The sequence below is a fragment of the Toxotes jaculatrix genome, chromosome 7 (assembly GCF_017976425.1).
Source record: "Toxotes jaculatrix isolate fToxJac2 chromosome 7, fToxJac2.pri, whole genome shotgun sequence".
Taxonomy (NCBI): domain Eukaryota; kingdom Metazoa; phylum Chordata; class Actinopteri; family Toxotidae; genus Toxotes; species Toxotes jaculatrix.
The window spans coordinates 5905310-5923690 of record NC_054400.1 but is presented as its reverse complement, the minus strand read 5'-3'; the positions used below and the strand labels follow the sequence as shown (position 1 = coordinate 5923690).

At 40.1% G+C, this 18381-nt stretch overlaps 1 protein-coding gene and 1 long non-coding RNA gene across 2 annotated transcripts; one reads left to right on the top strand and one right to left on the bottom strand.

Annotated features, from left to right (window-relative positions):
* Nucleotides 1-2646: 2646 nt before the first annotated feature.
* Nucleotides 2647-16246, bottom strand: LOC121184713 (protein shortage in chiasmata 1 ortholog). Its single transcript, XM_041042542.1, has 28 exons — nt 16208-16246; nt 15755-15830; nt 15194-15323; nt 14844-14934; nt 14531-14703; nt 13972-14134; nt 13693-13795; nt 12736-12877; nt 12548-12637; nt 12336-12465; nt 11842-11936; nt 11060-11302; nt 10330-10848; nt 9904-10128; nt 9341-9535; nt 8963-9055; nt 8570-8751; nt 8209-8281; nt 7968-8037; nt 7449-7624; nt 7229-7334; nt 6107-6218; nt 5539-5660; nt 5362-5449; nt 4857-4988; nt 4409-4558; nt 3336-4095; nt 2647-3017 (listed from the first exon to the last, which is right to left on the bottom strand). Coding segments are annotated over exons 1-28 (4527 nt in total). The 5' UTR covers nt 16210-16246; the 3' UTR covers nt 2647-2931.
* LOC121184715 lies at nt 4005-6227 on the top strand. The gene is made up of 3 exons (XR_005894315.1): nt 4005-4714; nt 4865-5000; nt 5997-6227. It is a non-coding gene; the product is annotated as an uncharacterized LOC121184715 (long non-coding RNA).
* Nucleotides 16247-18381: the final 2135 nt, after the last annotated feature.

Genomic DNA, 18381 nt, shown 5'->3' with positions numbered 1-18381 from the left:
ATTAGGGGCTGGGATTAGCCCCGGGCGTGGAGAACAGGCCCGATGGGGGCCGTTTTCTGAATCGACCATTCATGGGCCCTGCTGCACGTCCAAGAGGCTGCACCTGCAGGCCAGGCGCCACCGCTGTCCGGCTCCATCCAGCCTCCACTGCAGGTCTGCAGACAGGCTCACTTCAGGGTAGTCTGGCCAGTGTGTAGACTTTTATCACAGCTACAAGGCCAGGTGACAATTACACCTGACCTGTTGTAATTTATCATGCAGGTTAGGGCTGAAAGCAGAAAGAGCAGGACAAGCTATGAAACAACTGGAATTAATTAAATCGAATTAGCATTTTGATATTGACAAGCAAAGACAAAACAAAAGATGATTCATGCCTCTTAAAATGACAGAAGTCACTACTGTATTTTTTCATTTACGTTCTGCATACATTTAATGCATGGTTTCACATTTATATAAACTGTATATGGGGTAAACTGACTGGTTCACAAATAAATATCAGCTGATATGATAAATAATAATAAAGGTTGAATAAAAACTGTTAAAGCACAAGCTAATTCTAGATAAATGACAATGACATGAGCTCAGGCTGTCTGGCTTCCTCCCACTTTAATGTTAGTGTTAGTGAGCTAAAATGTAGAAGACCTGAAAAGAGCAGCCTCCATGTGATTCACAGCTGACCATGGGTTTTGTTTTTTTTTGTTTTTTTTTGCAGAGGAGCAAAACTGTGAAAACATTTTCCTTCACATAGTCGTGTTTTTATCCATGAGTGTTGGTCTCTCAGTTCACCACCACAAGACTGAAATATCTCAACTGTTATTGGACAGATTGCTATGAAATTTAGATTCAAATTGTTTTGTCTATAAAATAGTGAAAAATGTAATATTTTTCACGGCTTAAGAAGTGTATTCAGAAAGTTTGTGTTATTCAATTCTCCAGTAAGGCATTTTATGCTTAAGAATGACTAAACCTATTAACTGATTATCAAAATAACATAATTTTCTGCTGACTGGTTAAATTAAAAATTTAGCATTTACAAGCGGTATATAAAAATGTAATGAATGGTTTATGACAGACTATAATCTGTCTCTGCATCCTGTTTGGTAACTGACTTCTGTCTCTGCATTCCTGGTTCATTTCTGGCCTCCACATTGTTTTCCTTGCTTTTATCAGCTGTCTTGCCCCTAATTTTTCTATTTATTTTTATCTAGGAATCTGCTTCTGCCAAGTAAGGTAAGAATGAATTTATTATAATTCTTATTAACTTCAAATAGCTATGACTCTACTGCTTTGGGGTAGTCACCATAGACTCTTCACATATTACCAAGTATAAATAATTTAATATTCTTTAAGCCTCTCTCTGTTAGTCTTTCCTTATTGAACTACCACGTTTTATAAACCATACTTATATTTATATTCTGCTTATAAATGCTAGAGCTGAAGTGTAAAAGCTTTAGTGACAAAAAACACAGAATATCTGAGTTTTGTTTCCTTCTAAGAAACAAAATCTGTCCATCACTTTAAAATCAGTACTTAACCAAGAAGTTGTCATAGGAACCCACCCCCGCCCTAATTTACAGAGGAGAGGAGACACACAGGTGACTCAGTTCACTGCTGCCTGTGATTAAAGATAACAGCTGTGTGACCTTTGCAGCTTTTCCAGAGGAGGATCCAAATCTAAAGAATGGCTTTGGTTTAAACAGCCCGTTAATTCCCACAGTATTTCTCCTGTCCCTTTCTGTCCAGGGTAAAAGTAATAGTCAGGGGCAATTACTGCACCATTACACTGCTGTTTACCTAGCTTCATGTGGGGGCTCTTTTGACCGTTCTGCTCACTGCTTTTGTTCCTGTGCCATTTAAAAGAAAACACTATTTTCTCTTTGTTTGTCCACTGCTTGTTAGAAGGCAGAGGCCAGAGAAACAGAGGGAGAAAGAGCAAATTTCTTTTTCTTTTTTTTTTTTTTTTTTTTAAAAGAAGCTGGCGGGTTATCGATGGTGGCTAGCCAGTGCTGGATATGGCTGTCCAGAGGCAGGGAGGCTTGTAGTCAATGTCCCTGGGGGTCGTCTTTGTCTGGGGATCATTCCTGAGGGAGCTGGCTTCACTCTGCTGGCTCGTGACGATAAGCACTCTCTCCACATGCTGAGAGAAGACGATAAGGGGATTGCTTCACTAAATGAAAGAAAAAAAAATAGCCCCACCATTGGAGCTACTAAAATGAGAGACTTTATCAGTTCAGCTGGGAAAGACCCCCAAACCCACTCCACCAACCATGAATCACAATTTGTTTTTCACTACTGAGCATGCTCAGTATGGAGGAAAACAAAAGCAAAATGTGCACACAGCTATAATCTTGATGTTTAATCTTCCTTTGGAAAAACAAAATGGGAACCCCCCCTTATTACTTGGAAGCAGTATATGAACATAATAGTTTATAACACATAAATGTAGTTCTAAGCAGATATACGTTTTTATGTGCAGTATATTCAACAACTATAACATCTATCAAGATATTTCAACTGTTATATTGTTATTTATCATCTGTTTGTATACCAACAGGAGGAGCCACAGGATGCAGCCACAGGACACTTAAAAGGTAAGTAAAATAATAAATAAATGTAAGTTTCAATTTAATAAATCACATATCAGAACATTTGTGAAAAACAAAGACTTAAGTAATGATAGTAATAATAGTAACACAAATATTTATGAAACAAAACATTTTAAATTTTTATTAAAATTATATCAGTATTTTATATTTAGTCTGAAAAGATTTTGCAATGAAAACTTTTTGGAGTCAAACTAAATTTCCAATGCATAAAAACTCAGAAGCTAAATTTTAAATTATGCAGTGAAGAACCTGAATTTAACAAAACTTTAAAGATATATTTCTCTCTCATCTTTACAAACAGGCCACAGGAACAGAGCATTTCTGCCTAAAATAATTTAAGCCTTGTCTGTCCATCACTTCTGCCGGGAACCCTCTCATAGCTCAGCCTCCCCTTCTTAAGTGGCGTCAGCGCTGTAAAACAAACACAGGTAAATATCCAAATATGTTAAATAAAAATTAAGCTTCAAAAATAAATGTAACATAAGATTCTCAAGAAAACATGACACTGCAGTTCAAAATCAGGCAGCTGCACAAAAACAGAAACACTGATTTAAGAAGTGGCTCATTGGTGGTGCTAATTCTCCAGTGTCATTAAACCATCGCAGAGGAACAGGGTGAAATGAGATGTAATTAAAAATGTGCTAATTAAACCTCAAGCGGTGGGAAAACATGTGAACAATACGATGGAAATATGGTGTTTATGTTTGTTTTACTGCCACCGTCATTCACCTGTTCCAAACAAGTGTGCAGCCTCTCCACTCCTCTTCCTCTCTTGTCCCATCCAGCATTTGGAGCCATACTTAGGTGAAACTGTTGCTATGTGTCCACTGTTGGAGAGGCAGTCGCTGCTGCTTTGGCTGCAGCCCCACAGCGTGACTCCTGAGGGAGGGCTCAGGCTGCCGGTGATGTGATGGCTGTCAGGATGCTGGAGGTCACTGCAGAAGGTAGAGTATGTGGACATTTGACTGCTGACGTCAGGCAGCTGCTGCATGACAGGGCTATACCTCAATGTGGAGTCCAGCTTGAGAGGGCTGTCTTCAGTGGCGTGTAGGTAGTTTGTGTAGTCACTGAAGTCTGGTGGAGCCCCGAGTGCCCACTCATGGTTTACTCTCCTCACAACTCTCCCCACTGCTCCAGCTTTACTCCTCCACCCTGAAAACTTCACCTCCTCCCTCCACAGATCACTGTTGCTCCAGCTCCTCTGCAGGTAAACATCTGGGCCGCCAAAGGAACAACTCAGGTCAAATCTGAAGTCTGTGCTTCCATCCTGCACTGTTGAGTCTGAGTCTTGTTCACAGGAGCGGCCCTCTGCACTCTCAGCTCCAAACAGGAAGCTGGTGCGGTGGCTACAGAATGGCTCTGGACGTGGGCTGGTGGGGGGCTGTGGATGGTGGGAGGTTTGTTGGCTTGTTTCAGTGACGACTGTGTGAGACTCCGGCTGGTTGGAGTCTGTGGTCGGTGTGTACAGGGAGGTGATTTCACTGAACAGCTAAAATCAAGAAGAGAAAAGAGGCAAATAAATGCTGAAATGAACAGATCGAATCTGGTTTATCTGGTTAATAACTTGGCATGTGTTATAATTTTGACACACTAATGGAGTCTTGGAGTGGTTCAGGCATTCATAAATGTAGTTTTATAGACATACATCCATGACCTGTTCTTCACAACAGAGATGTGATGTTTGAGGAGCTATTTTGGGCGTTCCTGGTTCCTTGTGTGAAAACAGAACTAAAAATATACTCTATCAAAAACAAACAGTGTATTTTTGGTGTATTTCCATGTAGTGACTTGCCCTGGATCACCTTGAGGACTTTGTGTGGCACTTCAGGGAGGAGCTCCTTCAGCTGAGACAAAGGAGCCCCCAGGAGCCACTGGAAGGATGGCGCTCTCCTCAGCATTAGCTGGCTAACCAGAGGATTAATACAAGGGAACTGCAACAAACACTCTTCCTCCTGTAGGGAAAGGAAAACATGTTTCAGCGCACCAACTCCAAGACTTTTGCTGTTCACATTGGGGAAGCACAGGAGACACCCCTCTTTAGGCATTTACTGTGCAGTTATCCTGCATTAGTACAACTTGAGAGTTTGGTTAAAACTAAAAGAATCCATGTAAGTAACCACAGTTTAAAAAAATAAATAAATAAATAAAAAAAACACCACCTTTTGTATATGGAGCCAAAACAACTGTAGTTCAGCATCTAAACAGTAAAACCTGTGTATTTTCTCTGTGGTTTTGTGATGATGTGGTCACCTGTGTAGGGATCACGGACAGCCAGTCCCTGCTCAGGTAGCTGAGAGGATCCATGTCAGTGGACATCAGGCTGTGGAAGCAGATCTGACTGATGCACCTGGCAATTTCCAAGACCTCTGACACCATCAGCACCTGGAAAACAGAGTAGGTAACTGATTTATATTAGTGTCGAAAATAAGTACATTTACTCTAGTACTGTACTTGAGTTGGACTGAGTACCTATTCCACCACTGGTTTCTATTGCTGCACCAGCATAATATGATATTTAAACTTTTGGCCATTTTTGCCCATAGTTATGGCTGCAACCATCAGCTGACAAGCAGAAAATTAACCAGCAATTATAGAAATTTAAGATAGCTGAAACTTATCCGTAGTGTAATACTTTTAAACAAAAACAAGGAATTTATTTGTTAAGTTTAGCTTTTCAAATGTGAATACTGTAACAAACCACTGTGCTGTGTTAAAGGCAGGAAGATGGATTGTGTTTGTGTTTTACATGTTCTACCTTGACATCCAGATCCTTGGTCTTCATCCCAAACAGCACCAAAGATGAATAAACCAACACCAAGTTACTGAAGGCTTCACTGGACAATCTGCCATCACACAGACCAATAGCAGTGATGGTGAACCTTTGTGTACCGCGTGTGTGTATGCATTTGTGTGTGCATGTGTGCACTCTGACCCTCCTCCCTGGATGTCCGGGCAGTGCAGGATGAGCCAACAGCAGCTGTACTGAAGAGAGAGTGCGGTCAGCCTCATCACCAGTCCCTCACTGGCTCGTTCCTGACTCAGTTCATCCTGCTCCTGCGCGCACACGCACACGCACACACACACGCACACACACACACACAAACACACGGTCACATATGTTTACAGTTACAAAAAGGGCCTGAAATAAGAATTCACATGTACACATAAAGGAGAGGTTGCAACAAAGTGTGAAAAGAAATAAATGTTGAGCTTCATTTCTTAAAGTTGCTCAAGTTGCTCAGGGAGAAATGCCAAATTATACTGAATTTATCAGGACAACTGTTAAACACTGAGGACATCTGGAGTTAACATTAACTGGTGAGCAGGGAATTAGAAAAAAGGCCTGGTTCTCTGCCACTGAGGTAAATATATCTTTTTTTTTTTTTTCAGCATCTTCATGCAATACTCAAGAAGCTCAGTAGAGGGAGATGAAAACACTGAGTTAATCCGGCATCGTGGCAGATTTGTGTTCTTTGCAGCAGGTATCTCTGCCCCAGTACCTGAATGACGACAGCGGTACTTTCATCCACTGTGATCACAGCGTAGCGATGGGTCCCTCCGAGCATCTGCAAGGACGGACAGTGGCTCCTCTCTAGCACACTTATATTAAACCTGTACCACCACAACACACACACACACACACACACACACACACACAGACACACACACACACACACACACACACAGACACAGACACACACACACAGACACAGACACACAGACACAGACACACAGACACACAGACACACACACAGACACACACACAGACACACACACAGACACACACACACACAGACACACACACACACAGACACACACAGACACACACAGACACACACACACACACACACACACACACACACACACACACACACACACACACACACACACACACACACACACACACACACACACACACACACACACACACACACACACACACACACACACACACACACGTCTCACCATATGGCATTTAAATGATAAGTTATCACTGGCAAACATGGCAGAAACAATTTATTTAAAAAGCTGACTGTGAGAATTGTTTTGCAGAGGTTCATTCTCAACATGTCATCAGAAGAAATTTCTTGGATGACTTATCTTGAGAGAGACACACTTCTAAACCCATTAAAGCTGAAACAATTAAAAAATTATTTCATTTCCCAAAAAATTATTATGATTGTAATGGTGATTGATTTAATACTTTAAATCATTTATCAAGCAAAAATGAACATTTCTATTTTGTTCTTTTTCTATTTTGTATCACTGTAAATTTAACACATTTGGGCTACATGCCTTTTATGCCTGTACTGGATAGTAGGAGAAAAGAGAGAATACGGGAGTAACATGCAGTAAATGATCCAGCCGACCAAGACCAGGTTCAGGTTAGATATAGGTTTAGGTTAAGGTTAGGGGATGCTAGGGAATGCATTATGTCAACAAGTGTCCTTGCACCTATAGGAAGACCAGCGTGAGTGTGTAGCACAGTACTGAATTTGGTATTGGTACCAACTACCAAATTGCTGGTATTGTGACATCTCTTGGCTGAATACAGTAAACACAATGGAAATAGTGCTGGATATGATGTAAGTAGACCTGACTGGATGAAGAAAGGAATTTACCCTGACTCAAGTGTCTGTAGAAGCAGTGGACAGTTGAGAAGCCCCTCTGTCACAAACAACACATAAGGCACGTTGTCTTCTAGGAACCAAGATGCTTCCTCTTTCTCTTTTGGGAAAAAAAAACAAAACAAAAAAAAACAAAAAAAACCCAAAAAAAACCCCAGTTAATTAAACATTACAGCACAGTGGTGTGGATAATATGTATGTGGTGGCAGCAGACCAGTGTCAGAGATACTGGTGGTGAAGGTGAGGCGACTGATGCTCCTCTCTCTGCAGACTGTGGCCCAAGGAGACTGGCCTGGATGGTCGTACTCCACCACCAGGCAGAAACTGTTCCAGGGGAAGTCGGGGCCTATATGCTGCTCATACACCACTACGCACACACTGTCACACACGCTGGTGGGACAGGATGGGAGTGTGAAAACAACACTTTGTTCAACATAGCATAACAGTTTGAAATATTTCCTTTAACACAGCGAAACAATTGACAGTTAACTCCAGGCTCTCTTACTTTCTCATATAGTGGGATGACTCACAGGGAAAACTATTTCATATTTTTGCCTAAAGAAGGACTTGGTTTTTACTTAACACTGATAAAATAAACACTCACAGTAAAGATTAACACCTAAAAATATGCTGGTAATACATTCCATAATAATACTTCATGACAAGTAAAAGTCCACTAGTGAAAATATAAATACTAATACAAAAAGACTAATCAACAAATGTACATTTTTACCTGCTGACCACACTGGCACCATTCAGCTTGGTCTTGTTCTCCTCAGGATAAAGTGTGGCTACAGGTGCACCTGAGGCAATTGACAAAAAAAAAACAAAAAAAAAACCCACACATGAACACACTCAACTGTACGATCCTACATCATCTGCTTTATTAGTTGTTCCTTTAATTTGTTTGACACAGGACAAAATGTCAATTAACAGGAGCTGATTAGAGCGACGTGGCTAAAAGAGTTGCTCACCGGCGACTACGCTCAAGCTGCTGACGATTGCAGATCTGCTGTCATCAGAGTCGACCGATATTATGACAAGAACCTACAGAAACATGTGACCAGAATCATATCAGCTGTTGCTCTGATAAACACATAACATTATAGATGCTGGTAAAATAGAACAAAGGTAAATGGCAAAATGAAACTTTGGACTTTCTTTGTAGAGTGTGATCATGATCATTAATGATTTGTGGAACAATCTAATTTTAATGCATTTCACCTGTTTATCTTACTCCACATTCTTGGCTAATGTCAACTACAGTTTACAACTGCACACAATTCATTAAGCAAACCAAAAACATATCGTTTTTCTTTTGCTGTGAACACTGACTTTCTCCATGTTGCTCTGCCCTTTCCTGCTGAGCAGCCATGCAGCCAGCAGCTGCTGCAGCTCCTGCAGTTTGAGGCTGGACTCCTGGCTCCTGTGATTGAGGAAATGAATGATCTGCAGCCTTTTCACCAGCTGCACCAGACTCTGCTCTGTACACACCTCAGCTGCCTTAGTCAGGTACTCTATAAAGCACAGGGAGAAGGCTGTAAATATCACAGTATGGTGTATAGTAAATTCACCAAGTTATATTTAAGATCTTTCAATATCACATATAAAGCAATTTAGTACCAGTTTCACAATCATACTGGCCAAAATAAAGATTTAATGTCAGAGAAAGAGTTGATTTGAATGCAGGTTTTTATGGACTTTAAAGTGAAGGCAGCTTAAACTGACCCAATGCAGTACTGAGGTCACACTTCAGCAGCAGCTCCTTGAATGTCACCAGCACATGAATCAGAGCCACCTGGCTGAAAAGCAGCTCCTGATCTGTGGCAACACGGTGGGAGTTCACAGCTTTCAAATGTAGGTTTAATGGATTAACAGCTGAATACTGCAATGTACTCTCACTAAGCACGTTATTAGGAACACCTGTACGCCTGCTTATTCAAGCAATTATCCAATCAGCCAATCAGTACCATTCCTAAAACCATGCAGATACAGGCCAATAACAGTACTGTTTTCCTGATATAGTGCTTGGGGGACTGTACAGATCAAGCCACAAATAAAACTCATACAAATGTGTTTAGACATCATAAAAATGACATTTCATACCTCTGACCAGCTCCGTGCTCTCAGCATGCCTCCTGTGGAGCGCCTTCTCCTGCTGTTTGAGGAGGAAGTGTGTTTGGTCGGGGGCCAGGCAGCTGAAGTCTCCCCACATTGAGATGTTGAGCCCCAGCTGTCTGGCAGAGCTCAAACAAGGATGAGCGAGGGCCAGCAGCTCAAAGTAGGCACGCCGCTGGCTGTCTGCAAGGGAGCGAGAGCACAGAAGTTAATAAAAAAACAAAAAAAAAAAACAACACACACTGCCATCTGAAACATCTTATCCATCTTTTTCTCCAACACAGTGGACTGGAGATGTCAGTGAAAAAAAAGCACTCAAGTAGCTTTAACATAGTTGGGAAATACTACTTCAAATTAGAAGAACTGAATTTTAAAATGTTACTGAAATTTACTATAAAATATCAAATACCATCAAGAGAATGTAACAATGACAAAATGTAAAATTTAGCTGAGTAAAAGTCTTTAAAAATGGAAAGCAAAATACCAAGATCACAAAACTGTAACTGTTTCTACAGTATGGTTTATCTCCAGGTGTTGTAAATGTCCTGTACCTGTAGCCTGGACCTGTATCACTCTGTCCTGTCTCTCCTGAGGGTTCAGCTGACTGACAGGATGACTGATGAGTTGACCTATTGGCTGACCAGTTCCTTCCTGTTCTCTGGAAGCATTTCCTGACATAGCACCACTCAAATATTTTGGCCTCCAGTCTGATTTTTGTATCTGCTCCGCAGGAGGTACCAGCTTAGACGGTGGTGTTTCCTGGTCCAGCTTTGGTGCTGATGAAAAAAGGATAAGATCACAGAGATGAAATTACAACAGTGAGGTAAGTATCAAAGTATCTTGAACTTCAACCCAAAAACATTTACACTTGGGGGCTATCCTGCTGTCAGTTGAGTTTTATTTCTTAAAAGTCCAAAGTGCTAACGTCATGCAAGTCTTTATAACCAAAGTAACCACAGAAGCATCACAGTCTGTACCCGGAGTGCTGGTTGAGCTCTGAGATGCTGTAGTAACTGGAGCTTTCTGCTGGGATCTCAATATCATGAAGGTGGACAGAGGGTCCAGGTCCCTCTCTGGTACATGTTTGTTAACTGGCAGACGTCTGTGATCGTCTCTGATATTCAGTCTGGAGGACACAGTCTGCACTGGAGTGTGGGAGCTCTGCTCGCGCTTACAGTCGTCTCCACCTGTGTCATTTTTACAAGCAGAAGACACAGCTGCAACTTCTGAGAACCTCACGCCAGAAATTTCATCTCTGGTGTTGGTGCTGGCAGCAGGTATTGAAAATATTAAGCTTGCAGATTTCACGTCCTTATTGCTGTTTGTGTTGACAGCGTGCATCAGACCGGCGGTCTGAGACGTGTCAGTGAGGATTTCTTTTTGGAGAGAGGAGTCGTCTGTGGGTTCCTCAGCATGAGAAGCAGCAGTTTCAGGTTTCTTCAGAGGAGGCAACTGAGTTTTGTTTGTGGGATTCTTCAAGATGGATCTCACTGCAACTGAAACCAGAGGAGATGAGGAAAAAGACACGTGTAAGAAATCTGCTGCAAGCCTGACAACATAATGTCCTGCATACCATGTACCATGGTGGCGATACATAAAAAGAAATATACCTAAATCACCCTACATTAAAACACACAAATATATGGAAACTACCACATCCATTGCTAAACTCAAAACTGATTCAATGACAAAAGCAACTATACTCACACGCCTCATGCTCAGGTGACCGCTTTTTAAAGTCTTCCACCTTTTCCACCTCGTTGGAGGGAAACTCAGACCTCATGCTCTCTGTGAACTCACGATTGATGCACAAACACACCTGTGGGGCTCCTGTCCTCATCTGTGACAGTTCACTGGCAGCACTGATAAGACTTTGTTTCTCTGATTCAATGACTTTCAAGGCTTCAGACAGAGGCTGGTATTCAACAGCTGGTTCATATGTTTGAGGTTCTGTGATAAAAAAACAGCAGATTACATGTTAAAAACATTCTATGTAGATTTATTTGTAGTGTAGGTTCTTTAGGATCAGAGGTTCATTTAATTCTGACTTCCAGACCCACAGTTCTATAATGTGCTTCAAATAAAATCACTTGACAACATTTCATAGATTTAGTCAAAATTTTAAGACTGAACTGACAGAATTTGAAATCCTGAGTTTTCCCAGAGCCACAGAAGATATAACAGAAAAAGAAAACAGTTCTGCCACAGTTTTCTATGGTGAGAAGTGACAGGTGGATGAAGCCCCAGGCACCTCTGGGGCTTTAAATTTAGGAAGCACAGTGACATCTAGTGGTTCACAAAACTACTGCAGCCCTTCAAAACTGAGGCCAGGGCCCCCATTTATTAAACTGCTGTAAGTAAAATAAATAGATAAAAGTAAAAATCTCTCTTTTCAACTCTGACTGGCTCTTCCCTCTTATCTTAAAATATGAAATTGGTGGACTGCCCCTTTATATAAAAAAAACTGCAAAACTAAATCTTGTAATTACCTGCCAACAGAAAGCCCACCACAAAGGTTGGATGCTTCTCTGCTTTCCAAAGTGCCACCTCCATCTCTTTGAGAGCTCTCGCTGGCACCAAAGACCTACATGACAATCATTAATGTGACAAGCGATTTTTTTAACATGCAATGTATGAATTATGTCATAAAAGAACATTATTGTTATATCAGCATCCTTGCCTGCTGCTGTAATTGGTAACGAGTTATCTTCTGCATTTCTTTGAGGTAAATCTGACATTTGGTTTGGTGAGTGTCTGAAAAATTTGTTTATTTGAGCAGCGCTTCAAGTAGTAATATCCACTATAGCTGGATTTAAGGATCAGAGACATTAAACATGACAAAAATGTCTTTGGCAAATTCTTTATTATTTATTTATGTCTTTGAGTTGTGTTTTCATCTCAGCTCTGTCACAGTCTAGTCATGTGCTTAAATGCCGTTTTGATTAGCTGGTACATGTGACTGTGACCTGGTATCATCACTCACCGTCCGTGAAGCGGGGACAACTCTTCCTTCTTGAGTTCAGAGGTGGAGAGACAGAGGTGGGTGTGACTGGTCTTTGGAGCTGGGCTCAGATTCAGGTCCAGCTCCATTTCAGTTGGAAGCGCCACACATCCTTATAGAAACATAACATTTAGGATTTCTGAACCGGCCATTGTATATTTGTTTTCTGTTCAAATGTTCTCTGTAACTTTTACCTTTGAAATCTGAGTCTCCATTCCTGTTGCATTCTTCACTGGGCTCTTCTGGTAAATCAAACTGGGAAATGTCCACTGATACTGATGCATCTGAACGGGAAACTGAAGGAAATAGAACTATATCAGTTCATTTTTTTATGCTGTTGTGCAAATTAATTTCATTTAAAATCTTGTAATGTGGACTTCACCTTGATGAAGCAAATCCAGAACTGGAAGCTGCTCATCCAGCAGTTCAGCAGCAACATTCATATGACCACAAATGCTTGAAAAGGACATGCAGTTTTCTGTGGTCAGCTTAAAAGCGTCCACCACAACAGGTAACAGCAGAGACTACAGAGAAAAAAATATATAGAACTCAAGTAATTTCATACATACAACACATTGATTTGGCATTTACAGTGGGTATGGAAAGTATTCAGACCCCCTTAAATTTTTCACTCTTTGTTATATTGCATTTTTTGTCCTGTACACACGTGACTGCATCTCTGGAGCTCAGCCACAGTGATCTTTGGGTTCTTTACCTCTCTCACCAAGGCTCTTCTCCCCTGATTGCTCAGTTTGGCCAGACAGCCAGCTCTAGGAAAGGTTCTGGTTGTCCCAAATGTCTTCCATTTAAGGATTAGGGAGGCCACTGTGCTCTTAGGAACCTTAAGTGCAGCTGAAATTTTTTTGTAACCTTGGCCAGATCTGTGCCTTGCCACAATTCTGTCTCTGAGCTCTTCAGGCAGTTCCTTTGACCTAATGATTCTCATTTGCTCTGACATGCACTGTGAGCTGTAAGGTCTTATATGGACAGGTGTGTGGCATTCCTAATCAAGTCCAATCAGTGTAATCAAACACAGCTGGACTCCAATGAAGGTGTAGAACCATCTCAAGGATGATCAGAGGAAATGGACAGCACCTGAGTTAAACAGATGAGGGTCACAGCAAAGGGTCTGAATACTTATGGCTGTGTGATATTTCAGTTTTTCTTTTTTAATAAATCTGCAAAAAATTTCCACAATTCCGTGTTTCTCTGTCAATATGGGGTGCTGTGTGTACATTAATGAGGAAAAAAAAGGAACTTAAATGCAATTTAACAAAGAGTGAAAAATTTAAGGGGGTCTGAATACTTTCAGTACCAACTGTATCTTTTTAAAAATTACCTCTTCCTTTATGAGTGACTCCTTAATAAACTCCTCGTGTAGATCTGCACACGTCTGAGTGTCATTTGGATACACATCAGTTTTGTCATAAGATACACAGCGCCTGAAAAGGTTGTAATCCAACAGGTTTTAATATAATAGCTAAAACAAACTATAACATGAATGAGACAATAAAGCCATTAAAGTAACTTTCTTGGCCGTAATGGGCAAATTTCAAAATGCAACAACCACAAAACTATGAAACACACTAGTGGGTGAGAATATAGAGCCAGTTTTCACCTGAATACGGTGTCCTCAGAGATGGTGTTTCCTGTTAAGGTCAGCAGAGGGTCAGCTACACGAAGCGTCCTAAGCCTGGACAGTTTGGCTTTCAACGTGGGTATATGACTCTTAAACTGCAGCAGGTAATCAGCAACTATGAGCTCTTCTGGCAAGAGGAGATCTTTGACAGATGTAAACATATTTTAGCGAGAAGACTAAAAATTATCACAAAGAGAAGTACAATGACTAGTTGTTTTGCGTCTCCTTCAGTCTCAGGGTCCTATATAGCAGGGGTGGGGGCCCGGGTAGGCGGCAGATAACTGATGGACAGATTAACCACTGAAAAAGTAAATAATTTGTTTTAAATAATAATTTTTCCTAAACTTGACTAATGCTGCTCTATACGGCAGGTAAGAAAAAATACTCAATACGCAACTGAAATATAACTTTACTAATACCTTCTAAGACTTCTAAGTTTAAGATTTAAAGACCTCCAAATATCCAGAGTCTGACAGAGTGCTGAAATGAAATAAGTGATATAGATATTCTTTTAAGGTTGAAAGGACTATTGAGTTACCTTTGTTCTCATTTCCTGGTTTCATTTGATCAGTTCTCCACTTGAAAAAAGACTCCTGACATGGATCACTGATCTGCGACTCTAGATCTAGGTCTAGATCCTTCAGTGAGTCAGGGTTAGAGCTGGGTATCTGCTCCACATCCCCTCCTATCTCACTCAGAGCCACATTAAGTCTGCAATATGACAAAACTTTTTTGCTTTTAATCAAAATCATCCACCATTAACCACTTAACACTTAAACAAATACTGAAATTATGACTTAAGTTATGAGATGCAGGGAGGAAAATGTTGCAGAGGGAGAAAGTGACAACACCTTTCTGGTGAATCAGCTGGCTGTTTATTTCCTCTCAGGTCATCAAGCACAGAACCACTGACAAAGAGTTTGCAGGTAGAGATCACCTTTCCTGTGAGGTGCATAAGAAATTAATATATAAACAGGCCCTTCTGTTGACAATCATTTATAGGACATATGAATTAAATGCAGTAGCTCCAATAATTTTGATATCTTAATGAAGAAAGCAGAGAGCATACTAAAAAAGCCTAGAGAGATCACCACAAATACACAGAACATACCATCTGAAATAAAGTTTGACAGCTCTTCACAAAGATTTGTGAACAACAATGTCCTCATATTATATGACATTAGTTAGGCCACGTGTATACCTCTGATCCATGGTGTCCTGTAAGTGACTTCAGGTAGCTTGCCACTGTGAGGGTACAGGTCATTGGTACCAGTGAAGTAAGGTGTTGGCAGTGCGAGCAAGTTCATCATGACTTCGAGACGGGTGCTCGTCTGAAATAAATTCAGAAATGGGAGGAAAAGAGGGAAACACTGCAGTTTGCTCCAAAAAGAAAAAACTGGAGATTTTAAAATGTTTTCTCCACACAGACACAATCAGACCAGGTGTTAACTTGAAACAAAACATTTACATGAAGCTGAACTGCTTAAAATGTCTGAAAGTGTCTGAGTCTTTTTAAGATTTGGTCTATAGTTTTCTGGATGGAAAAAGCACAGTGAAATTACAGGTTTTGTCTTTCATAAATAAAATGAAGGTATCGCTTTAATAGCGGGTTTAAAACAGCATTCAGGTTTTAACTAGGATGTCCAGCAATCTTTCACAGCAATAGGTGGTGCACAAAATACAATATTGTCATTTAAGTTTCCCTTTACCTTTAACACAACATAGCATCAAGGTTTAATGGGAAAACAAGCCACAAACTCACCTCAAACACATAATCGAGAGCTTTATATCTGATAGCACTGAATATCTGAGGAGGTAAACAGCCGTCGTGTTCAGACCTGTACACATAGCGTAAAGACAGCGGTGCAAACACCGATGAGCATCTTTCAGGGAAACATGAATTCGACATTTCTTGTTTTCTTATCATTAGATTAACGACAGCCATCACCGAACAAATTAACTTAATGTCTAATGTCACCCTAACGAGATGACCTTATCTCAATTCCTTAAATGAGCGTGTTTAAGTATCATAAAAGAAATATTACGAGGCTATTTCGGTTAGCTTGGTTAGCTCTACCTTCCAAGTACACTGTGACGTTAGCTAGCTAACTTTTATTTTCAAAGACCTTCAACTCACGTAACTTAAGCTTCAACAGCACAAACTGAACAAACAAAACTCCAATACTCGGATCGTGTTGGTTAGCACCAAACTTACATAACGACGTGAGTTTTATTTTTTTATTTTAGGGGCGATTCATATCACATCTCGATAGGAGGAATTAAATGAATCAACAGTTTGTTTTCTGAGCTTTCACTTTCACGCATGCGCGATTGGACAGTTTATTTATACCACCTGTAAACCACCATGAGACTTTTTTTAAAGCATGATAATGAACTCTTTTTTTGGATAATTATGATTATTTGATCATTTTGACTCTTAAAAAGCAATTTTTATATGAAAGAAATATTCACAAATAGACAAATAGTTTGATTGATCCTTTAGGCATTCTTTGATGGAGTTCTACATCAGACCATTTGACATTTTTGTTTTAAAGCTCAGCCTGTGGGAGGCAGTGTGAGGGTATGAGTAAAAAAAAAAAATCTAATAAAAATATATGATCTATGAATACATCAAAATATACTGTAAACTCTTTGATCTGTTTGCGAGATAATGACCACGCTATTTCCCAAATAGATTGACAAGGTACAGAAGAAACCTTTTTAGGTTTTTCAAATCAATCAGGTAAGGACAGAGAATTAAGGAAAGACTAAGATACACATGGAGTAATGGAGCAGAGAATTCGTATTACTTTATATTAAATATACACCCTCATGACTTTTTTTTCCTGAAAGGACATTGCATACATTTCACCACAGGGAGGTACTGTTCTCTACAATATCAACATACAGTAGAGAATGGTGGATGTGATGGTGGAACCTGTGAAGACAGCATGTGCAGGTCAATCTGTTCCTTTCCAGGTTATCATATCCTAAATATGGGATAAGAGCAGGATATAAGACAGTAACACAAAATTTTAGATGGTTTTAAGTTACTGAATGCCCTCATGATGGGTAATTCTGCATTAGATTTTCCAGAAAAGGGGGTACACATTGCAACTCAAAGATGTTATTACTGTTAAGTGCCAGAAAGAAGACTGTGTTTCTGTAAAATTGGGTGGGGATGGCTATAGTGTGTCACAGTTCTTCTTTCTGGGTTTCACAAAACAACTTTTGTCCACTCAGTGTGCTTGTAAATCTTGTGTATGAGCTCATGGGACAGACTCCTAAAGGTTGGTGACAAACATCTATGTTTGGATTTTACTAGTTTCCCATCAAGGTGACAAAAAGTAATAGTAATAGGCTGCCATGTTGACAATATGGCTGTTTAAGGGTTACGTGATGTAAGGAGTAGCATCTTCGCACTGACTCCAAACCACAAATATATTATATGGACAATCTGTCAATTCCACTTAGATCTTTGTCAGGTCAAAACGTTTCAAACTTAGTCATCATCAGTGACGTCTGAGTCTGGGAATGTGATTTTTAACTGCTTCATAGTAAAACCTTTCACACAGGAGTGAAGACCTTGAGGAGCACCTAACAAGCCCCAATGGAAGGTGATACAGACAGTTTGCACACTGAAAAGCTTACACACTATAAACACATATACACAGACATTTTTTTAAGGTAATTATTGAATCACTCAAAAAATACCCAAGTGATTTAAATTGAACACATTTGTTAATGAATTTAATTTCATGACATCATACTGCAACACAATCTTTCTTTCTCTCACAAACTTTAAATTTAAGCTCAAGATTTATTTGACTTCCTCCAAGTGTCACATGTAATTATTCTGTTTTGTTTTGTATGTTGTAGCTATGTGTGTGGAGCTATGTACTCTGGAGTTTCACCATAAAAATCATCATATTCCTCTAAGTTGACGCCTAAAGGTCTTTTATACAAGTCTCAGGTGGAGAACATTAGACCTTTGACACGATTTTTAGCTTCTGCAGGCTCATTGTCTTCGTCTTGCTGTGACATCTGATTCGGCCTTGTATCACAGAGACCCAGAATGACAATTACAATAGCTTTTATTCACAGCACTGCAGGATTTTGTTCTGACCCTTATTGGTTGTTGTGTTGTTCACGGTTTTCACACGTTGTCTAAATCTGAAATTTGTTTTAAAATTTTTTACTTTATGTCCAAACATTTTGACTCCTGCATGTACATGTGCACCAGGGCAGTGTATGGACATGATTGGGGTGGGAGCCGGACTGGGGCACATTTGGAAAATTAGTGAAAATATGTCAAGGATCAAGTTTAAAGCTGTTTTTCTTGGCAATAATAAACTGTCTGTCATTAATAATTACATTGCTTGTTCTGTG

What these genes read in the sequence shown, in the direction of transcription:
- LOC121184713 (XM_041042542.1), bottom strand. An exon ending in GGTGGGCTTTCTGTTGGCAG is followed by an intron (nt 11,303 to 11,841) that starts GTAATTACAAGA and finishes TTTTTATCACAG; the next exon opens with AACCTCAAACATATGAACCA. An exon ending in GGTGCCAGTGTGGTCAGCAG is followed by an intron (nt 7,625 to 7,967) that starts GTAAAAATGTAC and finishes CTGTCCCACCAG; the next exon opens with CGTGTGTGACAGTGTGTGCG.